The sequence below is a fragment of the Mustela nigripes genome, chromosome 2 (genome assembly GCF_022355385.1).
Source record: "Mustela nigripes isolate SB6536 chromosome 2, MUSNIG.SB6536, whole genome shotgun sequence".
Taxonomy (NCBI): Eukaryota; Metazoa; Chordata; class Mammalia; order Carnivora; family Mustelidae; genus Mustela; species Mustela nigripes.
In genome coordinates, this window is record NC_081558.1 from 178947627 (window position 1) to 178960517 (window position 12891).

The 12891-nt window shown below is 34.6% G+C and overlaps 1 protein-coding gene across 1 annotated transcript in view; it reads right to left on the reverse strand.

Annotated features, from left to right (window-relative positions):
- ZNF654 (zinc finger protein 654) overlaps nt 1–12891 on the reverse strand; it is an 80529-nt gene that overhangs the window by 32002 nt on the left and 35636 nt on the right. Inside the window, exon 3 of the mRNA XM_059392133.1 lies at nt 3540–3621. Coding sequence (XP_059248116.1) covers nt 3540–3621 — 82 coding nt within the window. The remainder of the gene's footprint in view (nt 1–3539; nt 3622–12891) is intronic.

Consider the following 12891-nt stretch of genomic DNA (forward strand, 5'->3'; position numbering starts at 1 on the left):
TGGTAGGCTCACCATGTAAGAAATGTATCATCATCTTTGAGGTAAAGAAAAACTACTGAAGATAAAAATTAAGAAATCAAGTTTTAGGAAGTTAGCAAATGGAACACCTGGCTCTAAGAATGAAACTTTCTCTTGGAATAAGGTAGAGGAAAACTTACAGTCAATCAGTAACAAGATTTAAAATTTCTACTTGAGAAACTCAGATTTTAGGAGATCAGAAATTCATTAAAGAAAAGAGTATCTTAAAAATAAACTAAGGGCCAGGTTTTGGTTTTACTGTGAAAACGGAAATCCAGGTAGTATGACTTCAGAGCCCATACCCTGACAGGAGAGATAATTAACTCAAATCCAGCAAAGATTGCTAATTCCTTGTTAACTCAAAATTGTGGTGTGGGGACAAGCACCAGAGTCATCATTTCTGAGTGATAGAAATGCAGACTCTCAGGCTCCCCACTCCAGAACTACTGAATCAGTATCTGCATTTTAGCAAGATTCCCAGGTATATTAAAGTAGGAGCAACATTATGTTTGTCCTACTTACAGTAGAAGAGAAAGCGCAAGCTCTTAAGCTTGTACAAATCTTTATGAAAGATGGACAGTAATGAACCCCTTGGGGAAATAGGGTTTGCATTAGAAAATATAAAAACATTCCAAAAAGTGACATTGGGATTATCACTGGACTAGCAGAGGTAAGTCAAAAGCGTGGGGAATTTACAGAGCTTAGCAAATGCAAAAGTTTCAGTAAGTGTACATGATGAACTACATGTTGGCCCTTTGTGCATCGCTAAGGGCACAGGCCAGAAAACACCAAGTAGCCACAGCTCAGTTCAGAAAATGGAGGATGAAAGATGATGCAATCTCTCCTGGGAAGGAGGAGTTAGAGGCTTAAGAAAATTCAGAATAGGAAGAAAGAAGGTGGAAGTAAGAAGTCATAGCATGGCAGAAGTGGCACAAAGATTTTAAAAAACGAAAGAGAACAAAAGGAGGGGTGGGTTTAGCAATTGAGTAGGAGACAGGAAACAGTACAAAAACAAGAACTCTTCCCTGAGGAATTATTCTGAAAATGAATTGAAAACCCTGCTTAAAAAAAAAAAAAAATTCCTTCACAGATGTTATGATTTCACACATTTAAAACATAATTCAAATATTGTCTTTCACCTACTTTACAAACACTTCAGCTGTTCCCATTATCAGTGCTCAGTTAACATCTTCATGAGGCATTTCTTGACTATCTCATTTAAAACTGAAATTTTCCTTCCCCAATAAAACCTGCCAGCATTCCCTATCTCCCTGCCCTGCTTCATTTTCCTATGAGTCATTTGTCACTTTCAAAATACTCTCAAATATATGAAGATTTGATTTATTGTCTTTCTCTCTTTATACTAGAATTAAATTCCACAATAGGAGGGGTTTTTTTCTGGTTTTGCTTACTACTATTTTTCCCAGGGCTTAATGCCTATATACTGGTAACCAAGTAAGTATTTGCCTAGTAAAAATTCAAGAATGGAATGCCAAAAACACAAGTGTCAAGGAAAAGTGGAATGGAAAATTACAAAAGTTTTAAATACTGAATATAGACTTCAGAGTGTAAACTTCATAATGGGGCACCTGGATGGTTCAGCTGGAAAAGCACAGGACTCTTGATCTTGAGGTCATGAGTTCAAGCCCCACACAAGAGTATAGAGATTACTAAGAAAAAAAATAAACTTAAAAAAAAAAAGCTCCATGAAAATAGGTATTTTTACTTCTTTTGCTAAATATAAGAATGGATAAAGTATAGTGTTTAATATAATATACTTTGTTTTACTGATTCTAAGATACATTTTTTCCCTATTTCTACAACTCTAAAATCAGAATATGCTTTATAGTCAATGCTGTCTTAGAATCCAAGACAGCCTGGTAATGATCACAATGTTGTTGTCATTCTATATCCATGCACATTCAAAGAGACATCCTGAAAACTGGCAAAAAGGTATACTGGTGACTCAATAAGATCCAAGGGACTAGCACTCTTTGAATTTGTGGGAAGCAAACGGTAAGAGAAGGGTATAGAGCAATTCATATAATTTAACAATACTCTGAAGCAGAAGTCAAAAGCTGGCTGGTTAAAAGAACCATAAAACCAGCTTAAGCTTTTAAAAGCCCAGTGCCAATAGCTTTTAGCTCATTTATCAACTATTTTCGGAAATGCTTCCTCATCAACACGTTTGATGCCACTGAAGACAAAATGGTAGAGAAAAAGAGAGTGACTGAGTGGAAAAAACAAATCTAGAGTCAGATTCTGAACGTGAAGAAGTTTAGATATATCTTAGCCAATTAAATCTGCTTCTAATTTTCCTATGTCTATGTATGCACCAGAGTGGGCAATCATAAATCTATTTTAATGCAGCCTAAAAGATTTATTTCAAAAGTACAAAATAAATATTCTAGATGAGAGAAAACACTGCATGACTCTTCTGTTACTATGCTGATCTCCTTCCTAAAGATGGACAATACTCCTAGTTGACTTAAAGCCTCTCTTATTAAACACATGGCAGGAATAAGTTTAAAATGTCTAAAAACTTCACCCCTAGAGGGAGCTCAAACTACATCTTCCTTTATTCCACCCCAGAGAATGATGATGGGATTACAAGGACATATTAGTTGCCAGAGTACTAGATACTGCTTCCCAAGTATATGGTAAAAAGATCAAATGATCAGGGCGCCTGAGTGGCTCAGTGGGTTAAAGCCTCTGCCTTCGGCTCAGATCTTGATCACAGGGTCCTGGGATGGAGTCCCACACTGGGTCTCTGCTCGGCAGGGAGCCTGCTTCCCCCCACCCCCAGCCTGCCTCTCTGCCTACTTGTGATCTCTGTCTGTCCAAAAAAAAATAAAAACAAAAATTAAAATTTAAAAGATCACATATCAAATGTTCTTGCATCTACAGGTCTTTGTTTTGTTTGTTTTTGTTTTTTTGCATCTACAGGTATTTGTTTTGTTTGTTTTTGTTTTTTTGCATCTACAGGTCTTTGGATCTTTGTCATGCTCTTCCGGATTTACTTTCTCCTCCCATATAGCATGTGTTTTTAAAAAAAAAAAAAAAAAATGCTTCCGATCTTGGGAAGGCTATTGAGAAAATAAATAAATATATGAGAAAATCAGGATACATCCAAAGGGAAAAGGGACATGGGACAAGCAGCCTGCTTTTAGGCTAGGCAAGAAGAGTCCTTTATTACTAGGGCTGAGTTCTACATGGGGCTTTGAAACCAAAGCCTATAGCAATAAAACGCGTGAGTGTATGTGCAAGATGTGCTTAGGGTGGTAGCAGCAAGCTCTGGTCTAGCAAATGTGGAACTGGAATGTTAATTTGAACTGCTTTTAGAAATAGAGCTGAAAGTTAATTTTAAGAACCTTCTTTTTCTGCTAGTAAAATACATAGGATCCTAACCATTGCCATCTTAGTAAATATAAAAACTTAAAAGCAATAAATAATCAATATACCATGTTTAGGGGAAGAATAAGGCATATGTTAAATGTACACAAAATGCTAAGTTTTTTTACCTGGAATGATCCAAGAATATCTTTTAAGGGCTCTTCATAAAACTCATCTCTTCCAAAGAACAGCAGCAACTCAAAGAAGCTCCTAGAAAGAACAAGTGAATAATAACTTCCATTGTTTCTTTACGGTTTGGGTTTTGTTGTTGTTGTTTGTTTGTTTGTTTGGCCCCAATTTAAAATATTCTCAAGAGATTAAAAACTATGTAATATCAGATATTTAGTTTTTAAATAGCCAGATTTGAATCATAACACTGATCATTTAAGATTCATGTTAAGTTTTTAGTAAACTTTTAAATGTCCTCAAAGAAAATACAAAGAAGTATACTGAAGTTCTAGAACTATAAAATGAACAATTACATTACTCATGCCTACCAGTGTTCACAATGCAAAAAAAAGAAAAAAAGCAATGTTGTATCAGGTGGCAAAAATGTTGCTACACATGTCAAGATGATTTTAAATGGGTCCAGTTTCACCCTGGTACAATGGGCCCCTTAGAAAATTCAAAATCTAATTTTCTTCAGATGGATATAAAGGATGGAAAATTAACATGAAAGTATAAGAAAATTAGAAAGTCACTCATGCAACACTTATATTATAGTAGTATCACCAATTAGGTATCTAATAAACAACACATGGGTTCTCAAATTCTGGGCTTACCTTGATTATCCCACTCATAACAGACTGCCCAAAAATCTGTGGTTCCTCCTTTTTAAATAATTGTTTTTGGAAAACACTGTTACTAAATACTTTGTGTTTTTAATAATTTATACTTCATATAAGAAGATATATGACTTATTTCCTAACCACGAACATGAAAAACTATGGAAATTATTTAGTATTACTTAGCAGTCCTAAAGTAGAACAAGTGACAAATAACTCGGAATCTTTAGATTTTAATTACCTACAAGATCTTCAACTAGGAATACCCATTTTTTTACTCACCTTTTGCCTTTAATCCAAACTAATCTCTAAGAATGAAGTTTTTTAGAATGCAAACATATTATGAGACTATATAGTTTTTAAAAATTATGTATGAGCCCCAAGTATTACACAGTAATTAGAAAGACTTCTAAATATAACATAATAACCATGCCCCATATTTTATAAAACTTTACTTAAAATTTTTAAGTGTCAACAGACCAAAAACTACAAAAGCAATCAAAGCAAAATGATACAGTGAGAATCTCTGTTTAAAAGCTTAAACAAGTAATAGGATCTATACTGGGCATGGAGCCCAATGCAGGGCTTGAACTTATGACTCTGAGAAAAAGACCTGAGCTAAGATCAACAGTCGCTAAGATCAAGAGTTGGACACAACCCAATAAGCCACCCAGACACCCCTGAAGAATTAATTTTTTAAAAAGCTAACCACCTGGTAAAATACTAAGAGAAGACTACCTCACACACACACACAAAAAAAACCACAAGTGAATTTTTTTTTCAAATATGAAAAGATGTGCGACTTTACTCAAGTAAGTGATGAAATACATTTTCTATCGTATTTACAAAAATGAAAATGTTGATATATTTTACAATGGCTCTGATGTAGAGAAACAGGCTCTGATATCTTGTTGGAGGGATGGTAAGAGGTACTACCTCTCTTAAAGGGCAACACAGTAGTAGTCATCAGAAAATTTACAATACGCACATAATCATTTGACTTAGCAATTCCACTTACAAAAGCAAATCAGCCAAATATACACAAATCAGCTCAAAGACATTGAGGGACATGCATCCACAAATGATTTGTAATAGCAAAAGAATAGAAACATGCTAATTGTCTACCACAGGGGACTGGGAAAATAAATTACAATACACCCAGACAATGAAATATAATGCAAATGTTAATGAGAATATTAGAGAGAATACACTTAAATCTATATGAACAGATAATGGGAAAACTCTAAGATATACTGTTAAGAAAAAATGCAGAAATATATTAATTACATTATCATTTGTGTGATAGAATGGAGAGGATAGAGGACACAAGAATATCAATGCATATTGTCAAACTATCTAGATGGATATGCAATAAACTGGTAAAACAGTTGAGTCCACATGAGTAAAACAGAACTTGGGAGGCAAGAATGTAAAGAACTATTTGTCATTTTTAACCCTTCTGCAATTATTTATTTTACTATCAATGAATATGAAAAAAGCCCCATCAATGTACCTCTGGAATCTTCTCTATCCGTATTAAGCCATTAAAATTCACATCTACATCATCTTTAAACTTTAACAGACTCTTCCTATCTCCAGTCTTGCTATTCCACACTTACTTAAAAGTACATGTTTAATACAGCTGCCATTGTTATCATCCTAAAACACAGAATGGTTTGACTACTTAACAGACTTCACAAACTGCTGTTTGGACTGACACACTTATTTGTATGGATAAAATATTTTGAAAAAAAATTTTAATTAGTTGCTAATATATAAAAACCTTGCTACTTCAGATTAAATCTAGGTTTCTCTGGGCTCCTAACAAACAGGAACCCCTATACCACAGGGTTTGCATCTCTCTATGATAAAATAAGCTGAGCAATAACTGCCTTTACACAGAACATGAACCTCCTTTCCAACCCACCAGTCTCCATCCACCTCTCCCACATACTAGCTGCTTTTTTTTTTTACTATCATTCCCTTCCCATTCCATTTAGGTATTTGAGATTGTTAATCTACAACAGGAAATACAAATTCCTTGTCATGAAATAAGAACTTCTATGTCTGACTCAAAACTATACTTACACACAGAGCTTTTATGAGAAATTTCATGCTCTCCAATCACAGCAAGGTTCTTCCCATTTCCTTAACTTCTATGCTTTTAAGGTCTTTGGATCTGTTGCTTCCTCCAGACCAATTTACACAATTTTACCTAAGAATCTGGTCTAAAATGCCCTTCCTTCTCTCCAAATATATAGCTAATTCTGTACTATCATAGTATTGTACTTCACATACATATTATAACCTGATGAAACAGAGGCATTATAAATTTGTACTAAGTAGAAGGGAAAGGGATTGTATCATTATGTTGAGTAGAAGAGTACTGACTGGTAGGGCAATTAGTCATATCAAAAGAGGGAGAGAGATAATAAAGGCTTTTAGCAGAAATAAAATGTGCTATGAAATATATTTAGATATCAGTATGCAGACGCAATGTGACCTTGTACAGAATCCAAGAAAATATGCAGAATTATATGTCTGAATTATGTGAACATGAAAGAGGAGCCAACATTACAAAAGAGAGATCTGTGCATGCCCCACTATCAGCTACCTCAGTAACAAGGCCCAACTCCATGATAATGATATTAAAATGTTAAAATTACATGCAAAGTAAGAGTAAATAAAAACAAATCTAGCTAGCTCTGCCTTAGGGCTTCAGGGAAGTAAACAAGTATTTATGTGGTAGTGAAATCACTAGGGGAAAAAAATCTAGTTATACATAGAAGTAGAAACTTCAAGTTTTAAATCTGTTGTATTTCCCATTGACTGGAATAAAGGATCAACTAAATGTTTAGAGATCAAGTTACCTAACCCTCATGGAAGAACTGTATGGTGGAGGAGGAGTCCAGAACAGAACAGAGGACCCGAAAATATACGTGGCAGTCTAGAGGAGGGCTGGCAGAGGACTGTCCACCCACAGGCTAAATCTGACCCAGTGATAGCCTACTGAATAATGCATGATAAGAATAGTTAGCCATATTTAAATTGTTAAGAAGAAGAGGAGGAGGAAGAGGAAGAAGGGGAAGGGAAAGAAGGAAAGAAAAATGTGGAGTAACTTTTTGTGACAACTAAAAATTATACGAAATTCAAATATCCTATCAATAAATAAGGTATTATAAGAAAACAACCATACCCATCCATTTACATATTGGCTGTGGCTGCTTGCATACTACAATGACAGAACTGAGTAGTAGTAATAGAAAACTTATGAGCTAAGCCTGAAATATTTACTGTCTGGCCCTTTACTCGCCCATGGTCTACAGCCACAGTGTTTGGGTTTCAATCTCAGTTCCACCGCCTTCTTGATATGTAACCCTGGGCAAGTCACCTAATGGCTCAGTGCCTCAAATTTATTTGTTTATAAAACAGAAACAATAATAATAACTACCTTTTGGAAAGCACTTAGAACAATCTCTGGTAGTGCTACTGATGCTTGCTAATAATATAATACTGTTAATTTTTATTATTAAGACTGCCATCAAAGTTCTTCCTTCAATAATCTAAGAGGAGGGACACCTGGGTGGCTCATCAGGTCATGATCCCAGTGTCCTGGGATAGAGCCCTGTATCAGGCTCCCTGCTCAGCAGGAAGACTGCTTCTCCCTCTCCAGCTCTCCTGAGCTTGTGTTCCCTCTCTCGCTATTTCTCTCTGTCATAAATAAATAAAATCTTTTTTAAAATAATAATAATCTAAGAGCAAACATAAGATCTTCATAGATACGTTCTTTGGTATGTACTGTCAATTTTGTTGAAACATTAATTTTTTCTTCACTTAGATTATGCAGATTTTCAAGATATTGGCTAAATATCATTGAAGGGTTTCTAAAAATTTATCATTGTATGTCTATACCCATTTTTAATTTTGAATATGTTTAATACAATGTTTAATGTTTGTATAATATATTTAATATAATACTTAATATTACCAGTCTATATACTAATCAATTTATAATTAACCTTAGTCCAAGTTATGAGTTAACCAAAGTTCATTTACATAAATTAAAATTATTATTCAAAGTAGAATCACTTAAATGAAATGATTTCTATAAAAACATAAATTATACTGAGACAAATACATGATAAATTGCATGCCTCTGAATTTAAAAAATTATACCATATATAATCATACTTACTTGACTTGCATCAATCAGTATACTGTTATGAATTATGCAAGTTTAAATAACTAGAGTACTGGTACAGTCCCTATTTATGAAACAAACTATTCTGCCATCAGGAGCTTGGAAGTCAGACTATATTTTCTCATCTATTACAAATAGTAATAAGAAGATACCAGGTTTCCTCAAAATAGGATATATATAGTAGATTATCTGGGAGTTATAACAAGAATTACTGTTCTTTTTTGGGTCTCCAAAGCATGTACATAATTTTCATCCTGCAATACACAAATGTGGATTTATGTGTTTATCTACCACAGGAAAATTCCATTTAAGTATGATGCTTAACTTTCCAAATGCAAGAAATCCACTTACTAATATAGAATACAATGTAGAAAGACAAAGAAATAGAAAACAAAAGCAAGAACTGGAGATACAAGGAATGGAATGTGTATATGTCTAATTATATACTTGCACACACAAAAAGAGAGAAATGGGATAAAGACAAAAACAAGATAAGACTTTTTCAAATTGATGAAAAATACCAATCCTCAGATCTAGAAAGCTGAGGAAATCCCATAAGGATTAATAAAAATAAGTCTATACCTAGCTAATCACAGTAAACTATAAACCATCAAATACCAAAAAAAAAAAAAGTATAAACAGCCACAGAAAAATAGAAACTGCTTTCAGATAGGAAATTAAATTATCAAGAAGGATCAGGATGAAGATTAGTAAATATACAGGTTACAAATTTTGACACCATGAAGAAATAATCTCATCTGGGCTTTAAAATACAGCAAAAAATATGACATACACAGCACTTAAGCTAGAAAGAGAAGTTTTAGCATTAGTGTTCAGTGTCCTTAGACTGGAGGAAGGTAAAGAACACATAAAGTATACACTTGAATAAGTTCAGCACTGAATTCTTCTTAATTTAAAAATTTACATACAATAAAAGTACTTGCAAGTTTTTGTGGAGGTAGGCGAGTTTACTATCTAGAAAGCTGGTAGAAAAACCATGAAACAGCAAGAGCAATGAAAAGGAGCTAGCCAATATGAAAACATTTTGTAAAGCCTCCATAACTGAACCATCACTGTACTGACAAGTGAACAAATAGCCTAATGAAATGAAAAATCCAAAAATAGACAAATTGCATGTGAAAAGCACGTACAGGACAAAAGCAGCATCTCAAATTAGTAGGGAAAAAGTTGATTTCTTCAAATTGAATAGTCAAATGTTATAAGACAAAACTGATTCTCTCTTGCTTCCAAATTAAGAAAAAATTCCAAGTGGATCAAAACTTAAATATAAAAAATTAAACATTACAAATATCAGGAAATAATTCCCATACAGACTGATTATAGACAAATCATTTTCCTTTAAATTATTCTTAACTATGATTCAAGTAGCAAGAGCAATAGAGAATACTGACAAATTTTAATTACATTTTTGAATGTCTAACAATACAAACAACATAAACAAAATCAAAAGATAAATGAAAAAATAATGGTTTATAAGGATATGCAAACAGATGTTCAACTTCACTCACAATAAGAAAAATTCAGATTAAGGGGCACGTGGGTGGCTCAGTCAGTTAAGCAACCGACTGTTGGTTTCCACTCGGTTCATGATCTCAGGGTTGAGAGACTGAGCCCCATGTCGGGCTCTGTTCAGTGTGGAGTCTGCTTGTCCCTCTCCCTCTATCCCTCCCTCTGCTCTTGCTCTCTTGCTCTCTCAAATAAATGAAAAATCTTGGAAGGAAGGAAGGGAAAAGAAAAAACACATGTTAAAAATACAAATTAAAACTACACTGAAGGATGTCTGGGTGATGCGTCCCAGGTTAAGCTGGTTGAGCATCCAACTCTGGATTTGGGCTCAGGTCCTGATCTCAGGGTTGTAAGATCAAGCCCTGCATTGGGCTCTACACTCAGCATGTAGTTTGCTAAGGAGACTCTCTCTTTCCCTCGCCCCTCCTGCTGTGCTCTCTCTTTCTAAAATAAATAAATCTTTTTAAAAAATATACTAAAACGCCATTTCTCCTTTGTTAGATTAATGAAAATTTCACACAATATTGATAAAATAATATTGGTGAGGTCGAACGTAAACAAGGACTAATTTTGTGGGTACGAATGCAAAATGGTATGAGCTGTTATAGAAAGAACTTTGGACTACTTAGGAAATTTACCTCACCTATTTATTCTTTGACACAGATTCTAGGAATCCACGCCAAAAATCTACCAGCAAAAACAAAGTACATGCAAAAGGATATTAATCATAGCACTATAACAGGAAAATAAAGGAAACTATCCAAATATATATTAGAAGATATGATTGAATAAACTGGTACATCTACCCAATAGAATACTAGGAGGTAATACAGGGACTTGAATTAAATTTTTTTTTAAAGGTTTTTATTTATTTGACACAGAGATAGGGAGTACAACTAGGCAAAGCAGCAGGCAGAGGGAGAGGGAAAAGCAGGCTCCCTGCTGAACAGGGAGCCCAAAATGGGGCTCAATCCCAGGACCCTGGGATCATGACCTCAGCAGAAAGCAGCAGCTTAACCAACTGAATCACCCAGGTGCCCCTTGAACTGAATCTTTATCTCCAAAGAGTAATTTCTTTAAGTTAAAAAAAAAGGGGGGAGGGTAAAGTGTGTAAAGAGTAAACAAAGTATACATTAAAAGTGCATAGGAGTATGTTTATGTATCTGTTAGTGAATCTTGTTTTTCTATCCAACCCAACCAACTTGTCTTTTTAATAGATTTAGACCATTTACATGTAATATGATTTTTTATGTGCTTGGATTAAAACCTCTTCTCTTCATAATTGTTTTCTATTTGTTCTGTCTGGTTCACTATTGCAGTGACCTCTTCCATCTATTTTTGGATTGAGTGCATTTGTAATTCCATTTTATCTCTACTTAGGCTTAATATAGCCATGCTATATTCAATGTTTTTCATGATTACCCCAGAATTTACAATATGTATCTTTAACAAATCCCGGTATGCCTTCAAATATTATGCTGCTTTAGGTATGATATAATAATCTTTGTGCTACTCTTGTCATTCATTTTCATTTTAAATATGCTATAAACCAACAGTGCTTCACTACAGTTCTTGTTTTAAGTCTCGGCATTTAGAAAATGGCATTTAGAAACTGGCTGCCAGTTTCTGTTAAGTTGGACTGAGACACAGTTACATGCATTCTTTTATGTACTGTCTATGGCTGCATTGGTGCTGTAAGAGCAGAGTTGAGTAGTTACTACACCCTACAGTCTGCAGATCTTAAAAAAAAAAAAAAACCCAGCCCTGGGGCACCTGGGTGGCTCAGTGGATTGGGGCCTCTCCCTTCTGCTTAGATCATGGTCTTGGAGTCCTGGGATGGAGCACCGCGTTGGGCTCTCTGCTTAGTGGGGAGCCTGCTTCCCCCTCTCTCTGCCTACTTGTGATCTGTCAGGTAAATAAATAAAATCTTAAAAAAAAAAAAAAAAAGGCCCTTTAAAACAGTATTTGCCAACCTCTGCTTTAGATGGTTACATTTTACAGTCATTAAAAGTAAGAAAGTTCATTTTTATATTTATCTTCAGTTTTTATCATTACCAGCTCTCTTCATTTTTGGGGGTAGATTTTTCTGTCTGGCATCATATCAGTACTATTATCTTTTGATAGTTCAGGTCTTCTGAGAATGAGTAGTTTCAGCTTCTGCTTCCCTGAAAACACATTTAATTTTCTTTCTTAATTGGAGAGTTATTTTTTCTTTCAGCACTTAAAAGATGTCACTTCATTGTATTCTGACTGGCATAGTATCTGCGATGTCTGCTGTATTTCTTTAGTCTTCTAAATCAGGTAATGCCTTACTCTGGTGGCCTTCAAAATTTCCTCTCTGATTTTCAGAGTTTGAATTTGATGTATCTTGGTGATCTGGGTGGTAGGCCAAGGTGTATATGTTTAAAATTATCCTGGGGCACCTGGGTGGCTCAGTGGGTTAAAGCCTCTGGGATCGAGCCCCGAATCAGGCTCCCTGCTTCTCTCTCTCTCACTCCCTGCCCCCCAGCTTGTTCCTTCTTTCACTGTCTGTCTGTCAAATAAATAAAGAAAATATTTTAAAGAAATAAAAAAATAAAAGAACACATAATGATGCTTTCTAAAATAATTTTTGAGAATGCTTGGCTGGCTCAGTCGGTAGAACATGCAATTCTTGATCTCAGGATTGTGGTTTGAGCCCCACATTGGGTATAAAGATTACTCAAAAATAAAAATCTTTTTATTTTTATAAAGAAATTTCCCAAGTTAGGTTAAAATCATAAATCCAAAGAACCAAAAAGTTTAAGGTCAATAAACATGAAGGAAACTATAGAAGGCAAATTATAATCAAATTTCTTAAAACCAGGAATAAATTTCAAAAGGTACCAGTAAGAAAATGAAGACAGGCCATAGAGTATAAGTATTTACTATCACTTATCTGATACTGAATGTATAAACAGAATACAGAAAAAAAAAAAATCCTACAAC